Here is a 24591-nt window from a genome sequence, read left to right as displayed (position 1 = left end):
GCTCAAACTGTCAACACGACTGACACTACTAAGAGTATCCTATGACTTCCACATCGCTGGCAACAAGGTATACACAATGCTGGTGACTACTCTGAAGGTCAGTAAGACTTTGGAGCATGTATCTATTTTGTATGAGCTGTAAATAAGCAGTTGCCACTATTAAAGTTCCAACCCTCCTATGTACAGGTTGCACCTTTTACAATAAGGGTAGCAGAAGTGATCCAATATGTCCATGACATTTCTCTAGAATTTTAGAACATGTGTGGGATCTCAAAATGAATGACTGCTTCCATAGCAACCAGCACAAATTCAATACAAACACCTGGTGTAACAATGTGCTGGATTCTGAAATCGAAAGGCTCAATTGTAGGTAAAGCAGCTGGCAGACTTTGGTTCATTGGTAGAATAATAGAGAAATGCAGTCAGTTTGAAAAGGTGATTTACATACAAAAGTTCATGTGGCCAGTCCTAGAACACTGATCAAGTGTGTACGGGACCTGTATGAAATAGGAATAACAGGGGAAATTGAATATATGCGAAGAAGGGCAGCAGGAATGGGCACAGGTTTGTCTGTCCTAAGGTACAGTGTCACAGAAATGTTGGAAGAACTGAACTGGCAGACTTTTAAGATGGATGCAAACTATACAGTGAAAGACTACTTACAAAGTTTCTAGAACCAACTTCAGGCAATTAGTTAGTTGGTTGGATAGCTAGTTTCATGTTTTGTGGATCATTTGCAAGATAAACCTTAATGATGTGGAATGTCATTTTACCTTCATGCCACAAATTGTTTTGTAAATATGCCTACATGCTTTATAATTTTATTTTCTCCTTTAATTGAAAATACAGATGTGAGTTAGTACATGGCATGTTTTTAAAGTTAGAGCTGTTTTGAAATTCTGCCATTGCAGTGCTGTGGTCGACATTTGGCAGATGTGCACTGCATACCACATCCTGTTGGCAAGCCACAGATGCCATTACAGAGTTGTTTGACATGTTTACAGTTGTTTGCAAGTATTTGAAATGCCTGCTCGATTGAGGGGCCCACTGACTGTGAAATAAGTGCTGTGATTCGTTTTCTTAGTGCTAAGAGTTGAAAGCGACTGTCCTTCATTGTTGGATCAGTGAAGTGCATGGAGAAAACATTATGAGCAATAGGATGGTACAGAAATGAGTGAGAGCTTTGAAAGATGGCTATATGAATGTGTATGATGAGGAACAAAGTAGGTGACCTTCAGTCTTTACTGATAATTTGGTGCAGAAAGTTGATGTAAAAGTGAGAGAGAAGAGATGCTTTTTAAAGGATGGGCCAGACAGTAGAGGATTTTACTTTATTATATGAGCTTTCAAATGGTAACTTCATTTTTCCGTTATGGCCAGGCCAAGGCCAGCAGTGTTGGCTGCCTGTAAATTCTTTTTTCCCACGGTCTAGTAACAGGATGTTAGCACCAAGGAAGGGCACCTCGATCACATGCCTCCCTCATGAGCTGATGAAGTAACGCCACCCCAGACATCACTGACCAAACCATGCTCTGGAAAGTTCCATTGCCGCCCCAGCGGGTTTCCCGATCCTGACCAATCAGGGCGGAGGAAGCCACGTGGTGTGTTGAATATACCCAGCCACCCATCACTGGGCCTGCGCTCTTGTCTTCTCGCTCTCTTAGACGTGTGCCCTGTAGCAGTGAACATCTCCAACTTCACCCGGTGCTGCGGCGTTGGGGACTTAGTTTTTGCAGGTGGCATGCCACTCGGACTGGTCCAATTGGCCGACGCCAGCTTTCGTCAGCTTCAAGAACTATATTTTACCAAACTCTACACTCTGGCTCACCCTCGCCTCCCTAGGCCTGGCTATGTGCCCCTTTTTAACATGCTTTCACCAATAAATGGCCTTTGTCTAAATATTATTCTATTCATTCCATAATACCCACCGCCTTCCCAACTGCCCATTCTGTACAGCTTAATGATGTCAACATTATGTGATGCGTTTCCTCAAGTGTCAAGAAGCATGTTTTTTGCAACTGTTGCAAACCGTTTAAATTGTGAAAAGTTATGCTCATGCAGGTACTGAAAATACTCTGAGCTGTACAGAACCAAACATTTAGCCAGTTTTTTGACTTTCCTAGAGCAGTACAATGAGGAAGGTGGTGGGTTTTTAAGCCAAACTGTCACTGGAGATGATATGTGGGTGGCTTATGTGACATATGAATAAAAGCAGCAATTTGTGGAATGATGGCATTCAACATCACTCAAGAAAATGAAGTTCAAGGTAATGGTTTCAGCCCAGAAAATCATGTGTACTGTTTATTGGCACTGGAAGAGGCAGTGCTCTTGGAGTTTTTGCTGAAACAAACTGCCTGGCATTCTGAGTAAAGGGATCACTTTTGCTTCATGACAATACCTCTCCACACACAATCATTTGAACTTGAGTTGATCAAATATTTTGATGAGAACAACTCGATCACCTTCTGTGCAGCCCTGATATAGTACCAAGTGGCTACTATGTGTTCCTGCATTTCATGAGGCATCTGGGTGTCTATGCCATGGTGATGATGAAGATTTCAAAATGACGGTGCTGCAATGGTTTTCTAATCAGGTGACAGATTTATATGAGGATCGTATTCAAAAGCTGATCTTATGATATGATAAGTGTGTTAATACTGGTAGGAATTACATAGAAAAGTAGATTAAAGTACAGGATTTCATGTAATAAAAAATTGCTAAGAGAAGTCTACTTGTTCTATTTTTATTTCAAAATGGTTCTGATTTAAAAAAACATGCCTTGTAATTCCTGCCCACTAACTTTTATACATTACAACAACAGAAATTCTTCTATGGAATAGAAGAGATTTTCAGAGCACATAGGATGTGGGTGTTTGGGGTATCATAGTGATGAGGAGGGGAATGGATTCAGGGCAGAGTTTCTGAGAAGGACTTAAGGTTTTAAATAGTGGTTAGGGGTTAGTTGGACTTCTAGGATGGGATTTCTCTGGCAGGTTCTATGAGTGTAGAGGTCAGACTACTGGCATGTTCCTTCTGCCAGGTAGTCACTGTGATTCATAATGACTGGTGGAACCTTTGTCTGCAAGTTGGGTGATAAGGTCTGGATCTGTTTCAAGGCTGTTTATGGCTGTAATTTCTCCTGCTCAAATGTTGGTGTCCTTAGGAATGGACTGGGGATGGATGGTGAGGCCAAGTTGTAGATAGGAATTTCTGGAAGATGACCAGTGGTGGTTGGTTATGGAGGAAGATCAGAGGATCACAGCTGGATGGTGGTATTAACTGGGAGAATCAGGGTTCAGTGTTGGAATGGGTTTGGTTTTGGTTGGAGGGATTCACAGCAAAGAAGTGTTTCCATTGCAGGAATTAGGAGAAGGAGAGCAGGTCTTTGACAAGTTGAACATGATGAAATTTGGGTGTAGGGCTGAAGATGAGGCCTTTGAATAGGACTGAAACTGATGTGGAGCTGAGATTTTTGTTGAAAAGGTTAACAACAATGTTCTGGGATTGTTTCTACTCTGGAGTTAATGGAGTGTTGGTAGGGAGTTTTTGGGAATGTGACAAGTTGAAAAGGTCAGCTAGGCAGGGTCTGTGTAGTCTGACGAGTTGAAGAGGAGAACACTCTGGGTAGGTTAGGTATTAGATACTGGTGCCCCAAGGTGGCTGTAGGATGTCAGCAGGTTGGATGACTTATGAAAGTGGTGTTTGGAATTGTCTTGCACTTGCTTGAGAGCAAGAGATTCAATTTCACAGATGTGATATATGTAGTAGGGATTTCCCAGTAGCAATATCTTGCAGAGGGAGTGGAGGTGTTTCTGGAATGCCTGTGCTATGGAGATGTGTTTTTGCAGTACCCGGTTTGTGGGGAACAGGGACTTGCGGAATCTGGAAAAGTAAAGATCATTGTGCAGCGAGGGGTGGGATCCAGAGAAAGAAATTTTATGGTTAGGCATGTCTGCACTATTTTTATGTGTCTATTTATGTTATCAAGCTCCCCTCACAACCACATAATGCCTTCATTTGCCCATTTCCTACACCATTTCCCATTTCCTCAATGCCATCTCTACCACAATGGACCACTGCTACCTCTTTCTGCACCATTTCAGAAAAGTATCCCATTTCCTGCCTATAACACAGTCCCACATCCTGTTCCTTAAATGCTGTATATGTCATGGATTCCTTCCCAGTGGCCTTCCTCAGGATCCCATCCCTCCTTTCACAGTGACTTTCACATTTTCAGAGACCACCAATCCCAGTCCCTCACAAATCTAGTACTGTAAAAACACATCTCTGTGGTACAGGCATCTCAGAAACACTAATGCTTCCTCCACAATGTACTGTTACTGTGCAGTCCCTACTACATACATCATGCCTCTGAAATTAAATTCCTTGCTCTCCAGCACCTGAAAGAGCATTCCAGACACAACCTTCATAAGTTACCCAACCTGCTGACATCCCACTGCCACCTTGGAGTACCACTATCCAATCCCTAACTTAACCACAGCGTTACTCCTCAACAATCCCTCATAGCACCCAGACACTGCCTAGCTGACCTTAACTTGCCACATCCCGTAAAACTCACTACTAACATTCCACTAACTCCAGATCCAAAACAATCCTCGAAACTGTTGTTAACCTTTCCATCAAAATCTTTAGCCCTCCCGAAGCCCCCTATCCAAAGGTTTCACCTTCAACTCTCCATTCAAATATAGCCATGTTGGACTTGTCAAAGATGTACTGTCCTCCTGATTCCTTCAATGAAAACACTTCTTTGTCACAAATCCCTCCAACTAAAGCCACCTAATCTGAAAACTGAACCATGCCTCTTCTAGTTCATACCATCATCCACCCATAATCCTACGCTGCTCCCATTTTATCATGCCCTGGTCATCTTCTAGAAATTCCTTACCTCCAACATAGCCTCACCATCCTTCCCCGCGTCCCTTTCTAGAAACATCAAACTTTCAGCAGGGGAAAGGACAGCCATACACAGGCTCAAAACTAATCCTGACCTGAAGATCCTACCTGCAGAAATTGGTTCCACCAGAGTCATTATGAATCACATTGACTACTTGGCAGAAGGCATCTGGCAATAGTCTGAGTCCACCACCCGTAACTTCTGCCAACATGACCCCATCCCGGATGTTCAACTTAACCTCCAATCCCTGCATAAAGTGTTAGGCCCTTCCCAGAATGTCTGCCCTGAATTCCTTTCCATTTTCACACCAATAACACCCTTAACACTGACGTTTTTCACATTATTCCCAACATCCATAAACCAACCAGTCTGAACACACATTTTAGCTGGTTATAGTGCTTACACTGAAAGAATTTCGGCCCTCACTGACCAACACTTTCAACCAAATGCCCAAAATCTAGGCTGCCGAATCAAAGTTACCAACCACTTCCTTCACCAATTCTCCACCATCCCCATCCTCTTAGCTCCTGGATTCCTACTTGTTGCTGTTGACTTCACTTCCCTATACCCAGCATCCCTCATTCCTATGGTCTTATCCTTCAGACTCTAAACCCACAACCTCATTTCTCAGACACCTTATTAAGTTTATGCTAACACCAAACTACTTCTCCTTGTAAGGGAAGATATACAAATAAATAAGATGTCCAGCTAAGGACAACTGAATGGTGCCCTACTATGCTGATTTGTTACTAGGACATCTAGCCTCCCAAAACTCCAAGCCCTTCGTCTGGTTCTGGTTCATTCATTATATCTTTGTGATCTGGACTCAGTGCCAAGACACCCTATCCTCATTCCTTCACAACCTCAAGACCTTCTCTTCCATCTTCTTCACCTGGTGCTCCTCAACCGATAGTGCCATCTTTCAGGACATGGACCTCATCCTCTCTAATGGCTCATCCCTATTCTACACACGTTAAACCAACCAACCACTACCAGTACCTTCCACACCAAAAAATTCCTCCCATACAGCCTGGCCAACTGTGGATGGTGTATATGCAGTGATAAGAACTCCCTTGCCCAATATGCTGAGTGTCTCACAAAGGTCTTCAAAGACAGGTGCTATCCCCCAGACCTAGTCCATAAACAGATTTCCTGTGCCACGGCTCCCACACACCCAATACTCCCTCTATTCCCAAGGACCAGCTACAAAGGAGCACTCCCTTTGTCCCCCAATACCTGCCAGACTGGAACAGCTAAACCACATCCTACATCAGGGTTCTGATTATCTATCATCATACCCTGATATAAGGGACATCCCACCCAAGATCCTTCACTCCCCTCCCCTCCCCATAAAATGGTGGCCCATCACCCACCCAACCTCCATAACATCCTACTTCATTACTATGCCACTCCCAAAACCAACCTCTAGCCACAGGGATCATGTCACTGTGAAATACCCAAATGCAAGACATACCCAAATGCAAGACCTGCCCAATCAACCCACCCCGCACTTCGTATTCCAATCCTGTCACAGGATTATTCTAGCCCATCAGAGGCCAAAACACCTGTGAAAGCCAGTATGTCATATACCAACTCAGCTGAAATCATTGGACAGCATTTTATACCAGTATGAAAGGATGAATGGCCATTGCCATACTCTGGTCCAAAGCAAAGTGGACCACCCTGTGCCACAGCATGCAGCTGGAATAACATGCTTGTTTCAGTAGCTGCTTGACAACCCAAGCCATCTGGGTCCTTCCCTCCACCATCATGTTTTCTGAACTACTCAGATGAGAGTTATCCTTACAATACATTCTCAACTCCTGAAATTGTTGTAGCCTCAACCTTCAGTAACCTGCTGTCCCTATACCCTCCATCAAACATTTTTCGCCCTTCTGTCCTGTCATCTCCTCCCAGCCCACGTTCACTCACTCTCATTGTATGCTACTCTTCTGCCAACACATCCTATGCTCCTCTCCTAATCCACTAGATAGCAGTAATGTGTGTGTGATGTGCTTCTGCTTGTGAGAATATGTGTGTGTTTTCTTTTATGAAGAAGGATTTGGCCAAGAGCTCAATGTGTAGTAGCCTTTCTGTTGAGCCTGCCTGCAACTCAACATGTTATCTTTATGGCAAGTAGCAATCTGCCATATTCATAATATTATTGATATTCCAAGTTGGACCTCCCATTGCTTGATTTTCTTGAAAATTACTTGCACCAGAATATTATTCCACATTATATTATTGAATGGAAATACGCAAAATATATCAACTTACTGGTTTGTCTCTTGCTAAGATTTGCAGTGACTCTAAGTGCAAATATGGCTGAAATAAGTTGTTTTAGGAGCTCCAAAATATGTTTGTTTCCAGTTTAATTCCTCTTCAGTATGAGCACCTAAGAATTTTGAAGCTTCCACCCTATTTATTACTTACTCACCATGTGCTATACTTATCATTGTTACGGTACAAGATGTGCAGAACTGAATATGTTGTGTCCTTTTAAAATTGAGGATGAAACCATTCAAAGAAAACCAGTCAATTATACTTTTACCATTTCTTCAGTTGCTGTATGTATGCTTGGATTGATTACAATACTACTGTCATAAGCAAAAAGAACTGCTTCTGCTTATTGTATATTAGACAAAATATCAGTTACATATATGGGGAACAACAGTGGACCCAAGACTGAGCCGTGGGGAACTCCGTACGTGATTTCTCGCCAGTCTAAAGAATCTCCCCTGATTACATTGGTTGAATTATTGAGCACAAATTTCTGCATGCTTTTCATTAAGTATGACATTATCCATTGGTTGGCTATACCATCAATCCTATAAAACTTCACTTTATCTAATGCCTTGGATAGGTCACAGAAAATACCAGCTGGCACTATTTTCTTATTTCATGTTTGTAAGATTTGATCAGTGGACATGTAAATGGCAATTGCAGTAGAGCAACTCTTCTAAAATCCTAGCTGTTATTTGCTGTGGATTTGCTCAGATGAGATACTATTCTAAATGGCTCAGCTTCTCAAAAATTGCGGAAAATAATGTCAGTAGTGAAACACGTAAGTAATTATTGACATCTCTCGTGTCAACTTTTTTAATGGGGATTTAACAATGGCATATTTCAGCCTCTCTAGAAAAATGCCTTGAGTTAGTGATGCTTTACATATGTCAGGTGATACAGGGCTTACTGTATGGGAAAAATGTATAATACTCTATTGGAAACACCATCAAATTGAGATGAGATTTTATTTTTGAGAGAATACACAATTATCTTAATTTCGTAAGGAGAATTTTGTGATACATTCATTTGACTGAATTTTGTAAGAGTTGCTTTTTCAACACAGTGCTGTGATTTTTCTCGTGAACTGTTTGTCTCCACAATTTCTACTGTGTTATATATATACACACAAATTTCAAGCTTTTGCAACCCACAGTTGCTTCATCAGGAAAGAGGGAAGGAGAGCGAAAGACGAAAGGATGTGGGTTTTAAGGGAGAGGGTAAAGAGTCATTCCAATCCCAGGAGCGGAAAGACTTACCTTGGGGGGAAAAAGGGACAGGTATACACTCACACACACACACACACATATCCATCTGCACATATACAGACACAAGCAGACATATGTAAAGGCAAAGAGTTTGGGCAGAGATGTCAGTCAAGGTGGAAGTACAGAGGCAAAGATGTTATTGAATGACAGGTGAGGTATGAGCGGCAGCAACTTGAAATTAGCAGAGGTTGATCCTTGGTGGGTAACGGGAAGACAGTTAATATTGAAGGGCAAGTTCCCATCTCCGGAGTTCTGATAGGTTGGTGTTAGTGGGAAGTATCCAGATAAGCCGGACAGTGTAACACTGTGACAAGATGTGCTGGCCATGCATCAAGGCATGTTTAGCCACAGGGTGATCCTCATTACCAACAAACACTGTCTGCCTGTGTCCATTCATGCGAATGGACAGTTTGTTGCTGGTCATTTCCACATAGAAAGCTTCACAGCGTAGGCAGGTCAGTTGGTAAATCACGTGGGTACTTTCACACGTGGCTCTGCCTTTGATTGTGTACACCTTCCGGGTTACAGGACTGGAGTAGGTGGTGGTGGGAGGGTGCATGGGACAGGGTTTACACTGGGGTGGTTACAAGGGTAGGAGCCAGAGGGTAGGTAGGGAAGGTGGTTTGGGGATTTCATAGGGATGAACCAAGAGGTTATGAAGGTTAGGTGGACGGCAGAAAGACACTCTTGGTGGAGTGGGGAGGATTTCATAAAGGATGGATCTCATTTCAGGGCAGGATTTGAGGAAGTCGTATCCCTGCTGGAGAGCCACATTCAAAGTCTGATTCAGTCCCAGTTTGTCTATTGAAAACTCAACGCTTCTGTTTTTCAGTGAGTGGTCTCCTTTAATCCAAAACTATTTACTTTCTTGATAAATATGAATTTTTGCAGCCAAGATAATGTATTGAAATATTTTTATTTCCTCAGTAACTGATTTCAACGTGTCTGGGTGGATCCTCTGGAAACTCTGAGGAATTGCTCAATCATAACAAGAGGAAACTCCATTTATAAAACATAGGCACCACATTGGCTTTTCAGATACACAAAGAGAGTACATAGCACTGATAGATTGAAAAGGGCTATTCATGGACGATGTGACCCATCAACAACTCTGAGGGCTCTAAATCGAATTACCATTGAGGAGAGGGACAATCTCGACCAACAGTGACTTGACGAATTTGTGGATAGCTTGCCACAATGAATACAGGCATGCATCAATGCAGGAGGATGTGCTACTGGGTATTAGAGGTACTGGTGTGTACAGCAATCTGTGGTGGTACAACATGCAATGTGTGGTTTTCATGAGCAATAAAAAGGGTGGAAATTATGTTTATGTTGATCTCTGTTCCAATTTTCTGTACAGGTTCTAGAACTCTTGGAACCGAGGTGATGCAAAACTTTTTTTGATCTGTGTATTAATTTGTGTGCAGATGCTGTGAAAAAATATAGAATTTCTTCTTAAAAATAGTCCAGCCTCTTTCATTCTCAGCTTGAAATATAAGTAAAATAAAGGAAATATATTACACTGACTGAAGTTCCATTTAGCAAAGAGGATGCATTAATTATTTTAATGACATTGATTGTGATGATGATATGAGTTTTAAATTTGTTGTTTGAACACTGCCCTGCATTGTTGCAGAATTGTTAGTTTGTAAGTCAGAACCTAATCCATTTATCTGGAATACTGCAAACTATCAGTGTCTTTAAATTAGCATTATTTATGACTTGGTGTTTGTTCACTTTAGAGAAGCATCTACATTGGATACTTCTAGCTGTAAATATATCAGTTGACTTATTCCACCTGCCTGAAGGCTTTCCTTCATGCTGGGATTTGTGAAATACAATGTATTATCGAATGGAAGATTTTAGTATTTGTTCTAAGTGCTTGATTCATTCATTATCTGCTTATTGTCTATAGGTTACCAAACTTATTTGTGTAAAATATTATATGTTTATTTATAAATATTACAGGAAAGTTCTGGTAGAAAGTAAATATGTAAGTTGCACATGTTACTATGTGTGATCAGATCTCTAGTTATAAATAAGACAAGGGTAGGAGCCAGAGGGTAGGTAGGGAAGGTGGTTTGGGGATTTCATAGGGATGAACCAAGAGGTTATGAAGGTTAGGTGGACGGCAGAAAGACACTCTTGGTGGAGTGGGGAGGATTTCATAAAGGATGGATCTCATTTCAGGGCAGGATTTGAGGAAGTCGTATCCCTGCTGGAGAGCCACATTCAAAGTCTGATCCAGTCCCAGTTTGTCTATTGAAAACTCAACGCTTCTGTTTTTCAGTGAGTGGTCTCCTTTAATCCAAAACTATTTACTTTCTTGATAAATATGAATTCACAAGATGTATATGATGGGGGTGCGAATTGTCATCCATGAAGACGAATGCCTCACCAATATGCCACCGACATGGTTGCACTATCGGTCGGAGTATGGCATTCACGTATTGTACAGCTGTTATGGCACCTTCCATGACCACCAGCAGGATACGTCAACCGCACATGACGCCACCCCAAAACAGCAGGGAACCTCCACCTTGCTGCACTCGCTGGACAGTGTGTCTAAGGCATTCACCCCGACCGGGTTGCCTCCAAACACGTCTCCAATGATTGTCTGGTTGAAGGCATACGAGACACTTATCGGTGAAGAGGATGTGATCCCAATCCTGAGTGGTCCATTTGGCACGTTGTTGAGCCCATCTGTACCATACTGCATGGTGTCATGGTTGCAATAATGTACCTCACTATAGACGTCAGTAGTGAAGTTGTGCACCATGCAGCCTGTTTCGCATAGTTTGAGTTATAACATGACATCCTGTGGCTGCACAAAAAGCATTATTCAACATGGTGGCATTGCTGTCAGGGTTCCTCCAAGCCTTAATCCATAGGTAGCGGTCATCCACTGCTGTAGTAGCCCTTGGGCGACCTGAGCGAGGCATGTCCTCAACCATTCTTGTCTCTCTGTATCTCCTCCATGTCTGAACAACTTTGCTTTGGTTCACTCCGAGATGCCTGGACACTTCCCTTGTTGAGAGCCCTTCCTGGTGCAAAGCAACATTGCAGACATGATCAAATCATGGTATTGACCGTCTAGGCATGGCTGAACTACAGACAATACGAGGCGTGTACTTCCTTCCTGCTGGAATGACTGCAACTGATTGGCTGTTGAACCGCCTCCATCAAATAGGTGCTGCTCATGCATGATTGTTTACATCTTTGGGTGGGATTAGTGACATCTGTGAACAGTCAAAGGGGCTGTGTCTGTGATGCAATATATGCAGTCAATGTCTATGTTCAGTTTTGGGAACTGTGGTGATGCAAAACTTTTTTTGATGTGTGTACAATTCTTACAAAAATAGACTAATTTTATGCCTCCAACTCAAACCAGTACCTACATGAATTTGTTGGTCTCTTTCTCTCTCTTCCTCTAGGCAAAATGTTGAATTACAGTTGCTCACTGTGCTGAATAAATATGATAAAGATATGGGACAGCTACAGGCTACACTTGAAGAGATTATTGAAGGTTTCAACAAAGAGAAGCAACAGATGAGAGAGTTACAGGTAATATTACTTTTCTGTTGTTTGTGGCTGTTGCACAGTATTTAATAAAAGTCTTTATTTAGTCATGAAAATGTCACATTTTTTAATACAATGGTGGAATGTCCAGGATGGAACAATGATAATATTATGAAATAGACAGACTGCTAATCAAAATATAGTGTGGAAGTTGAGTCGCAGATAACTGCAACAAAAAGCCTGTCAAACAGAAACTTTCAGCTGAAAAGGCCCAAGGCTATCAGTGTAGTAAGGTTGTTTCTCAGAAGGAAATTCCTGTGCTCTCTGCTTTGGTGCTCACTGCACATACCTCCTTTGTTTGCTACTTTGTTACTGATGTGAGTTATGTGAGTGACAGAGTGGTCAGAAGAGAATGTAATATTGCTAATAGAAGAATATAGTTATTATAGGTGCTTGTGATATCCAGGTGATCAACAGTACAGATTTCCAAACAAAACGAAATATGATTGGTACAAAATTGCCAAATCTCTCAATGGCCCATCTGAGGATGCGAGAAAGATGACTTTCAAGATAGCTGTAATTACATCACTCATGTTTTTTTAGATTAAAATATGGTTTAAAAACTGGTGCCATACCATTATAAATGGCTTTTGAAATGTAGCACTACAGGAGAATACTGAAGATTAGATTGGGGAGACAAGAAATTTGAGGCATGTAACACTACTTGACTAAAAGAAGTAATCAGTTAATATGACACAGTCTGAGATATCAAGGGATCACAGATTTAATATTTGAAGTAAGAGTGGGGTGGGTAGGGGGGGGGGGGAGGGGGGGGGGGTAAAATCATAGAGAGAGACCAGGAGACGTTTACAATAAGCTGATTCAGAAGGATGTAGGTTGCAGTAGTTATTCGGAGGTGAAGACATTTGCACAGGATAGAATAGCATGGAAATCTGCAACAAACCAGTCTTCAGACTGAAGATCGCAACAACACTGTTATAAATCTGTCTGAAACCTTCCAGTCTCTCCAAGTCTCTTGTATGCATACAACTTTCTTTCATAATCCTTAATAATAATAATAATAACTGGAATAATTAAAAAGTGCTCTGTGCAAAATTCTATCAGACAGCTTCTTTCATTCCTCTCCCCCCTGTCCATGTTCTCCTACTAGTTTTCTTTCTCTACTTTTACCTACTATCAATGCCCATTCTCACATTACAATTAAATTTTCATCTCCCTTCATTATATGAATAATTTGTATTATTTGGTTATGTATTTCTTCACTCTGTTAATCATCTTCATAGCTAGTAGGCATGTACACTGCTACTGCTACGGTGGGTCTTAGCTTTGTGTCTGTCTTTGATTGGATAATACTAAGAATGATAATTCTAAGAATAGTATGTTGTTGTTGTTGTGGTCTTCAGTCCTGAGACTGGTTTGATGCAGCTCTCCATGCTACTCTATCCTGTGCAAGCTTCTTCATCTCCCAGTACCTACTGCAACCTACATCCTTCTGAATCTGCTTAGTGTATTCATCTCTTGGTCTCCCTCTACAATTTTTACTCTCCACGCTGCCCTCCAGTACTAAATTGGTGATCCCTGGATGCCTCAGAACACGTCCTACCAACCGATCCCTTCTTCTAGTCAAGTTGTGCCATAAACTCCTCTTCTCCCCAATCCTATTCAATACCTCCTCATTAGTTATGTGATCTACCCATCTAATCTTCAGCATTCTTCTGTAGCAAGAATGGTATAAAGGTACTAATTTGTTTTGGAGTTTCTAAGTTGTCTCTGCAGGATGTTACGTAAGAAGCACCAGGCATAAGTCTTGCTAGCAAGCAACAGGAGAGGGGGGCTGCACCAGAGCAACTTTAGGGTTGATGGCCAGAACAACACATCATTCAAAAATGGTATAAAGACACTAATTTGTTCTGGAGTGATGTGTTGTTCTAGCCATCAAGCCTAAGGTTGCTCTGACGCAGCTCCCTGCTCCTGTTCTTGCTAGCAAGACTTATGCCTTGTGCTTCTTGAAAAACGTGGTATTTTGACAGCTGACTCACAGCAAATATCCATTTACTAATGTCCTTTGTTGTTATCAGTATTTCTGTTTAAAAAAATGGGAAAACATGAATATAATACTAGGTTCAAAAACAAACTCCATAAAAAATCCAGGGACTTAAAATGAATCACATATAAGGGCAATCAGGTGTTTAGCAATTTGCTGGAGCATATTAATTGTCTTGGGGAATACGGCGGCTTTTAAGATGGAATTAAATAACTTACCATTGTGCAATTCTTCCAGTTGCTTTGAAGGGTGGCTTAAACCCTTGAAATTAATGTTTTACATTGTTTTATAGTTCGAACTAGTACCTTAATACAATAATATTTCATAATGGATAAGTCACTACATTGTATTACAGCTGAACAAAATGTACATCATTGACCTTTAGACACACCAAGAGACCATTGTCTCAGGATCCATGGAGTGTGACAGAGCAATCTATTAAACTACTTTCTTTGTACTGTATCCCCAGAGTATCAGTAACAATCGTGTTAAGTTCCTGTTGCAGCACTGTACTAAGTGCTCTCCCATTTTTAAATCACTTCAGTTATATTCAGATTTTTTTGTCACATACATGCTAATCCATAGTGTCAGGGATTTTTGTCCCATATATATCTTCTTTATGGCTATCCTAGTAACTTCATTTATACATAAAGGAAGTCTCAATTTTAAAAGCCTGAAATTAATTCATGTGCCTCTGTCAGTCCACTCATGCTCGTTATTTCATTTAATGACATTAAAATTTGGAAGGTCTTTTTGAGACTAGCATGTTCGCACACGTGCATGCACACACACACCGCACGCCCCCCCCCCCCCCCACACACACACACAAACAAACACACACACACACAGAGAAAGAGAGAGAGAGAGAGAGAGAGAGCAAAATTTCCCCAGCTGAGGAAGGGCATTGTTCAAAAGCATAGCAACTGACACAGAATGGCAGCAAACATTAACAATATGATTTCAGTCTTGATGATGTGTCACTGATCCCTTAACTGTATTGTAAGTGGTTACCTTGCTTGCTTGCAACACAGCAAACATGTGGTGCTTGATAAAGAAGCACTAACGGTTGGTGGCTGGCCCCCTACCATTTGATTATCTGAAACATCAGCCACAAAGTTTTTTAAATTGAAGCACATGCTCACTATTCTCAAATTAATAATGATAAATACTTTGTAGACTTGTCTTGTCCATTTGGATTACATACATTCAATATGCTAACAATTACTTTTCAGGAGCTGTTTAACATCCAGGAAATGGAGTACACGAGGTTAATGACTGAAAAAGCTGAAGATGAACAACGCGAACTGGACCATAAAATATACATTTTCATTACAAACAGATGTGCACGCAGAATTCAGCATGCCTGGAGAGAATACAAACAAAGAAAGCTTTCAAAGCGTAAAGGGAGAAAGAAGAAGAAAAAATAAAATGGTTATTTTTCACATTTTCTGTACAAAAAAACAATATAAAGATACATAGATAGTTAGATAGTAGTAGTAGTAGTAGTAGTAGTAGTTACTTCATTCAGTGACAGTGTACATTGTATGGATTTCATCAAAGAACATAGTATAACAAAAATAAGATAGGGTGTACAGTTTCCTACATAATACATTGGTTCATTGTATCCATCACAATATTTTTGGGTAATACAACTTTGATTTCTGTAATAATATAAAAGTATGAGAAGGATCTTTTACATGAAATACATTACAGGTAAATAATTGATTTAACACTTTTGTCCATGGCGTTTTACATGAAATACATTACAAGTAAATAATCGATTTAATGCTTTTGTTCAGAAAATTTAACATTGAGGCTGTGGCAAGCATTTGATTTATGTTACTATTATTATATAGTAAATGAATGTAGTTACTTCCTATAAGGTTACTGCAAAATATTGCTTCATTGAATGTAGACAATGTTTTTATTTCTCTTAGCTGAGTTGGAAGTTTGTTGTACAAAATTTGAATATTGGTTTATTTTTGTGTTAAAGCCTTGTTTACTCTTTTTATGTGGATGTCATTGCACATTCTTTATTGTAGGAATGAAGATCTGAGTTGGCTTTATAATTATCAATGTGCGTTTTTATATTAACAACACTTTTTTATGTAGAGGCATGGTTTGGGTAGAATATTTAGGTATTGAAATAACTGTTTGGAAGGTGTTAGCCTTGTACTGTTTGAAATTATTCTGACAGCTTGTTTTTGTAAGGTGAAGATGGTTTTCGTGTTTGCCTTATTATGACTCCAGAGGGTTAGGCCATAGGTGATAGCAGAATGGATGTAAGCAATGTAGACAGTTCTGCTACACTCTGCTACACACAGTACTAATTATGTGTAATGCAAAGCAAGCAGACCTTAACTTGTTAGTAAGGTAGAGAATGTGGGCTTTCCAGCCTAAATTTTCATCAGTTTGCACATCTAAGAATTTTGTGGCAGCTACCCTTTCAATTTGTTTATTTTGAATTTTGAGGTTCTCATCATGATGAGACTTTGTTTTCCTGTAATGTATATAATGAGTTTTTGAAATATTTAAGGTTAGCCTGTTCAGTAGTATTTATTTATTTATTATCATCCCAATGATCACATTTGTGATATAGGATTTGTCAGGAAACATTTCAACAACTATATAATATCTTTACAGAATTTTTTTCTATGTTGAATGTTTAATACAATATACAACTAATAAGTGTTTTTATAACATAATTTCTTATGTGCTTGACAGACCTATTCCTTGATGTGATTTCATTTGTCACATTTATGATATCATATATTCTTATACAGTTGAGCAGAGTTATTCACTTATACTGTAGTGACATTTGTTAAGCATGTGGTTCTTAATCTTCTTATGTGCTTGACAGACATATTCATTGATGTAATTTCATTTGCCACATTAATTTAAACATATATTCTTATACAGTTGCACAGAGATATTCACTTATGCTGTAATAACATTTGTCAACCATGTGGTTCTTTATATTCTAATACAATTGAGCATAGAAATTCACTTACACTGTAATAGTATTTGTCAAGCATGTGATTCTTTATAAGAGTTTTAAATTTATTCTCATTTTCCAGCTCTTTGATATGCTTTGGTAGTGCAATAAAAAGTTTGATGCCTTGATTATATACATGTTTCTGACTTCGGGTCCTTGTTACGGCTTGTAAGTGGAGATCTTTACATTGTCGTGTATCGTAATTATGGTAGTCTGTTTTGGCTTTCATTTTGTCCTGATTTCTTTTGATCACCAACAGACATTTCAGAATGTATAATGATGGAATTGTTAAAAAGAATGCATAATGATGGAATTGTTAAAATTTTCAATGCTTTAAAAAGGGGCCTACAATGTGTTTGAGGTGGGCTCTGAGTCATTATCCGAATAGCGCGTTTTTGTAATTTGAAAATCTCATTTAGACGACAATTTGTTTTTCCCAAGAATACTATCCCATATGATGCAATGGACTGAAAATAGCCAAAATATGCTAATCTGGTACAGTCATTACTACAAACTCTTGAAATTATTCTAAGTACAAAAGATGCTGAATTTAGTTTTAGTGCTAAGCTCACAACATGGTCCTTCCAGTTTATCTTCTCATCAATGTGCATACCCAGGAATTTTGCACACTGTACTCTTTCAAGTTGTTTGCCCTCCATGGTTGGATTTAGGTCATCATGTTCACTTATTTTTACATATTGCTCATAATCAGTTTTTTTTCATTAATGTAAATGAGGAACAGCAGGGGCCTAATACACTTCCTTGGGGTACTCCTACTGTGACCTCCCTCGGATCTGATCTTATTATTGTTGTTGTTGTTGTTGTTGTGGTCTGCTGCCTTCACTACTTCATCCCTCAAAGCTACCCATTCTTCTTCTACTGTATTTCTTTCCCCCATTTCTCTCAATTGCTCCCTTATGCTCTCCCTGAAACTCTGTACAAACTCTGGTTTAGTCAGTTTATCCAGGTCCCATCTCCTTAAATTCCCACCTTTTTGCAGTTTCTTCAGTTTTAATCTACAGTTCATAATGAGTAGATTGTGGTGAGAGTCCACACCTGCCCCTGGAAATGTCTTACAATTTAAAACCTGGTTTCTAAATCTCTGTCTTACCATTATATAATCTATCTGAAACCTGTCAGTATCTCCAGGCATCTTCCATGTGTACAACCTTCTTTTATGATTCTTGAACGAAGTGTTAGCTATGATTAAGTTGTGCTCTGTGCAAAATTCTACCAGGTGGCTATCTCTTTCATTTCTTACCCCCAATCCATATTCACCTACTATGTTTCCTTCTCTCCCTTTTCCTACTGCCGAATTCCAGTCACCTATGACTATTAAATTTTCGTCTTCCTTCACTATCTGAATAATTTCTTTTATTTCAGTATTTTCAGTATTTCAGTATTTTAGTGAATACATTTCTTCAATTTCTTCATCATCTGCAGAGCTAGTTGGCATATAAACTTGTAATACTGTAGTAGGCATGGGCTTCGTGTCTATCTTGGCCACAATAATGCATTCACTATGCTGTTTGTAGTAGCTTACCCGCACTCCTATTTTTTTATTCATTATTAAACCTGCTCCTGCATTACCCCTATTTGATTTTATATTTATAACCCTGTATTCGCCTGACCAAAGTCTTGTTCCTCCTGCCACCGAACTTCACTAATTCCCACTATATCTAACTTTAACCTATCCATTTCCCTTTTTAAATTTTCTAACCTAACTGTCCGATTAAGGGATCTGACATTCCACGCTCTGATCCATAGAATGCCAGTTTTCTTTCTCCTGATAATGACATCCTCTTGAGTAGTTCCCACCCGGAGATCCGAATGGGGGACTATTTTACCTCCGGAATATTTTACCCACGAGGACGCCATCATCATTTTACCATACAGTCAAGCTGCATACCCTTGGGAAAAATTACGGTTGTAGTTTCCCCATGCTTTCAGCTGTTCGCAGTACCAGCACAGCAAGGCCGTTTTGGTTAGTATTACAAGGCCAGATCAGTCAATCATCCAGACCATTGCCCCTGCAACTACTGAAAAGGCTGCTGCCCCTCCTCAGGAATCACACGTTTGCCTGGCCTCTCAACAGATACCCCTCCATTGTGGTTGCACTTTTTTACTGGTCCTCTGATGCCTATAGCTTCAAGCTTTTCCAAAAATATGCTGTGGTCAACAGTGTCAAAGGCTTTTGACAGATTTAGATTTATCCTGACTACATTTTTTCCTCTTCCAATTTACTGATTATTTCCTTTGTGTATTCCAGTACAACTGTTTAGGTACTTCTCCCAGCTTGAAATCCATGCTGATTACTGTTTATCAGATTGTGGGTATTAAGATAATGTGTGACTCTATATTTCATTAGTATCTCTAAAACCTTAGAGAAAGTTGGGAGAAGTGAGATAGGTCTGTAGTTTTCTATTTTAAGCTTATCACCCATTTTCAACAGGGAAACGACTTTAGGAATTTTTGGTTTCTGTGGAAACACACCCTCAGCCATTGACAAGTTTGCTATGTGCGCCAATGGTTTCACTATTTGATTAGCTGTTTTCTTTACTAGTATTATTGGCACCTCATCTACTCCAGGTGACATTTTGGTCTTCAGACTTTTAATCACTTTTAAAACTTCCTTTTCATTTGTTGGGACTGCCGTCATACTGCTGGCTGCCTTGGGTGCTGCTCTCTTAATCTGCTCCCCACAATTCCTGCTTAATGTCTGGGGTATATTTAAAAAGTAATTATTTATATAATTAGGCATGGCATATTTATCCACCATTTTATTCTCCTCATCTTTTAGAATAATTTCCCTATCTTTGATAGGTACCCCGGCTTCTTTTCTCACAATTTCCCATGCTACTTTAGTTTTATTTCTGGACTGTTTTATTTCCATGTCATTACTTAGTAACTTTGCATTTGCAATTACTCTGTGGTATATTTTCCTATACCTTTTTACATATTCTATAAAATCAATATCTGCACACTCCCTCAACTCTGAATTGAGCTTTTTCATGTTTCCACATGATTTCTTAATGCTGAGAGTCATCCAAGAACTTGACTATGTGTCCAGTAGACTTGATTCTAGCCAGTTTCTTTGGAAAACACATCTCAAAGTTCATCATATAATTCACTGCAAATACACTATATGCCTCATCTGTACTTGTTTGTTTCATAACATCTAACCAATTTTCATTTTCTAAGATACTTATGAACTGATGATAGCTGTCCACAGAGAAGATTCTTTTGTAAATATTATTTACACCTTTATCTTCCTTTGACCTTAAAGTGATTTCAGTGGTGAGAGCATTGTGGTCAGACAATCCTAAATCTGTTACCTCTACATCAGTTGTTGACATATTTGAGAAAATGTTATCTATGAGGCTTTTGGAGGTGTTTGTTACTTTAGCTGAACTGTTTATGTGTGGTGACATGTTGAACCTCTTTAATATGTCCAAAAATTGCCTTTTTGTTGACTTTCAACTAGAAGATTAATAATGAAATCACCGAAAAGAATAATCACAGTTTTTTTTTTTTTTTTTTTGTAAAAAGTATTTAGCAACAATTCTAATGTTTCCACATGGTGACCTATACACTGTTGTGACTATGATTTTCTTTTCATCAGGCCATATAGCTGGACAGCACCTGCTTCAAAGAACTTTTCAATACTTAAGTTCTCTGCTTCACATCTCTGTTTAAATTATAACTCTTGTCCATGGTAAATACTGACTCCACCACCTTTTGCAATTTTCGTACTATAATGATTTGCCAGTTTAAATGGATGAATATGAATTCTACTAATTTCATGGTCCTTACACCAGTGTTCTGTAATACACAAGACATCAGGTTGGGTGTTACTGCTATTTTGAGTTCACAATATTTGTTCTTGAGGCACTGCACATTTAGAGTCAATCTTTAGAACAGGGAGTGAACACCAATGGTATTTCTCCTTTTGTTGTTTTTATTATCATAAGAAATTTTATTATCTTAAGAACTTCTAAATTGTCTGACATAGCAATATTGAATTACCACTTTGCTCTCTTTAAACTGTGGTACTACTATTACTAGCAAAATTTTTACTCAGATTGACTGGAGTGTTTATGAAATAGTCATTTATGTAATTTGCTAGAGTACCATTTCTGAGTAACACACCACGATCATCTTTTAATACAATGTCATCTGGCTTTTTTACACTTTTGTTTGTTCCCTTTTTACTATATTCCATATTGCTTTTGACTTGTTTGCTGTCCCTATGGTTCCTTTGTCATTGTACATTGTCTTGGCTGTTTTAATTACTTTCTTATAAATTTTCTTATATGTCTTAACATATTCTACAAAGTGTGTATCTTGGCTGTCTTTTCTCAGTTGATGAGAAGTTTTAACTTTTGACTGGATACTCTGATAGCAGGTGTTATCCACTGGCTGCTGTTCCTTGGCATGACATTAATTCTTGTCAGTTTTCTTGGAAAACACATCTCAAATATGGACATGAAAGTATTATAAAATGCATTGAATGATTCTTCAGTTGATGATTTTGGGTATAAATCTTCCCAGGTTTCTTTTGCTAACGACTGAATAAAAATATTAACCTTTTATATTCCCACTTGTATTTAACCACCTCAGGTACAGAAGAATTTATGCATGTTACTAGTGTGTTGTGGTCTGAAAGACCTACGTTTATATTTTGTGCCTGAGTAACATCATTTTCGATATTTGTAAAGATATTATCTAATAGGGATGAAGTGATTGTTGTTCTAGTTGAGTCTGTGAAGAGTGGTTTCATGTGAAAGCTGTTTAGGATACTCAATACCTGTCTTTTTTCTTCATTTTCAGTTAACAGGTTGATGTTAAAATCCCCACATGGTAAGAAGTTCACTGCATTGTTATACAAAATGTTTAGCACTGCTTCCAAATTTAAAAAAAAAATATGTTTTGTCACCCAGTGGTGACCTGTATAATGATATGACAATTAGTTTTTTATGCTACTTCTCAGATAGATATAAAACAATATTTCACTTTTATATGTGTGTACAAAAGCCAATCTTTACCAATATAGAAAGCCAATCTTTACCAATATAGAAAAGCAAGTTGGTTTAATTTGGGAAGGCATAACATGCACCACTGCACAATTTTTACAATTTTATGGTAGGAATTACAAGATTTTAGTTAGATAACTGTGTACAGGGGGACATGTCCATAGATAATATACGAAAGTATGGTCAGCCATTACATGTCGGACATATGACAGCAGATCTAATATAGTCACCAAAGGAAGCAGTACAGATTTATATGGGGACAGCCAAATGATAAGTATTGCCATAAGTATTGCCATTCATTTAACTGCACAATGGAAAAATGTCCCTTAATGATAGTTAATACTACCTATGCTTTGTGTCTGCTGTTCTGCTTGCCTGATGTTTCATTGAATTGAACTAGAAGATTCCTAGGAATACTATTAATCCCTTCACTATTTTGACTTACATGATGTCTCTTCTTCACACAGTATCCATAAAAATGATACTGTTGAAGAAGATAATATACACAAGGCACATGAGTAGAGTGGCCAGTTAACATAAGCACAACTGAGAAAATCTGACAATAAAAGTGCATGTCTTAGTTGGGAAACACCATGAGTGGTCCTCCTGATTTCATGTACTGAGATCCATGATTATTTAATTAATTTTGTTAAGACACACTTATTTTCAAAGTTACATTGATTCATTGTCATACTTGCGAAAAAAATTTACCAGTATACAGGGTGCAACAGGCATAAGTGTAGATATTTCTATTGATGACTGAGGATGGTGTACTAGAAAACATTACATCAGTATTTACATCATTACAGACTAATAATTATAGCTATTATGAGTAGTACATTTGTAGGCTGGTTAGTATCTCCAAGTACATCTGTCAAGAGCAAGCTATTAATGCATATTTTCCCCTGAGCATTAGGTCAGGTGTTGAAGTGTGGACATGTGGTTGCAAAACATTTAGTATATACTGACAGATGCAATCCACTTAATGGTGCAGTTAGGGCCATGCAGAAAAATCAGGTCATAAAGTTTATGACGTATTTGTGTGAAGACTGTTCGACGGAGAGAAACAACAACCTACCCACTGATCTGCACCTACACTTGTTACAGCCTGTATATTGTAACCAAAAGATACAGTATTTGTATGAATCAAATTAATAACAATTCAATTTCCAATTTCACATCCTAGAAATACTTATACCAAACAATAATCTTAGTTACCAGTAAATATAAATGGACAAACTACATAAAAAATGCAAAATTTTCCAACATTTACTGAGATCATTAATACAAGATTTTCAGCTCTGTAATGAATTATAAACATGTAAATGTAGTGTGACTAGGGCCTCCCGTCAGGTAGACTGTTCGCCGGGTGCAAGTCTTTCGATTTGACGCCACTTTGGTGACTTGCATGTCAAAATGAATTATAATAGACTCTCTGTGATGGTACTGATGTGGTTGTAGCCTCTTCTTCGTGGTAGCACCACAGGTTTGCCATCTCAAAACTAAACTTTTGGGATTCTGAAAGGTGTTAAACAATCATGGACACAATGCCACTGTTTTTAGTTTAATTTGTTCACGAGTTTATTAAATTTATAAAATAAAGAAAAACCACTTTTACGCAAGAAATAAAATCATGTTGTGAACGAAGGCTTTGAAATAAAATCATGATTATGACTGAAGGTAGTTGTTCTTATGAAAGTGATGCAGTCATGCAAAAGACACAGACAGCTAAGGATAAAATTAAGTTTATTAAATGTAAATTGGCTTTCTGAATGTTGACCAGCTTCTTAGCTCTTCCTTTCATACACCACAAAAACTAGACTCATACAATCAGTAATGGTTCACTGGCAACATATATCATAGACCTCCTCCATCCACTAATCACAGTTCATAAAAACATAGTCACATAAGCACTTTTCCATGCCACAGTCACTATAAACATTTAAGAACAGGGGAATTACAGACAGTGGCTGTGAGTGGGAATTGATTTAACAAGTGGGGAAAGTTGAAAATTTGTGTGAGACCAGAATTTGAAACCAGGTCTCCTGCTCTCTAGGTAGATGCTCTGACCAATGAGCCGTCTGGACACAGTGGTCATCACAACTGCATGGACTACTATGGCACCCCTCCCATCAGACCCAAATTCTCAGCTTATCCACATACTACAAATGTAGTGCCCCTTGCCCGTTGACTGATGACCTTAGCTGTTTAGTCCCCCTTAAACACCCCAACAACCACCACCACCACCTTGCCCGTTATCCTCATTCAAATTCGGGTCTGGCACAAATTTTCAACTTCCCCCATCGATTTAAATCAATGCCCACTAACAGCCAATGTCTGTAATTCCTTTGTGTCTTAATTCATAGTGGCCGCTGGGTCAAAATGGCATCTGATCTTTCAGACATATCTGAAAGAACAGACACCACATATATATGTATAAAAATTTAGTGTGGCACAAATCAGTTATCTATCTGTGAATTGCAAACTAATAAACATAATAGACAAAGTTG

At 38.9% G+C, this 24591-nt stretch overlaps 1 protein-coding gene across 2 annotated transcripts in view; it reads left to right on the top strand.

Moving 5' to 3' along the window:
* The window catches only part of LOC126455448 (putative leucine-rich repeat-containing protein DDB_G0290503), a 94620-nt gene extending 77951 nt beyond the window's left edge, over window positions 1-16669 (top strand). For both annotated transcript variants that reach the window (XM_050091200.1, XM_050091199.1), the window contains 2 exons: window positions 11904-12033; window positions 15286-16669. In XM_050091200.1, coding sequence (XP_049947157.1) covers window positions 11904-12033; window positions 15286-15480 — 325 coding nt within the window. In that variant the 3' untranslated portion in view covers window positions 15481-16669. The remainder of the gene's footprint in view (window positions 1-11903; window positions 12034-15285) is intronic.
* Window positions 16670-24591: the final 7922 nt, after the last annotated feature.

Source organism: Schistocerca serialis, chromosome 2 (genome assembly GCF_023864345.2).
Source record: "Schistocerca serialis cubense isolate TAMUIC-IGC-003099 chromosome 2, iqSchSeri2.2, whole genome shotgun sequence".
NCBI lineage: Eukaryota > Metazoa > Arthropoda > Insecta > Orthoptera > Acrididae > Schistocerca > Schistocerca serialis.
This window is presented reverse-complemented; position numbering and strand designations above follow the sequence as displayed.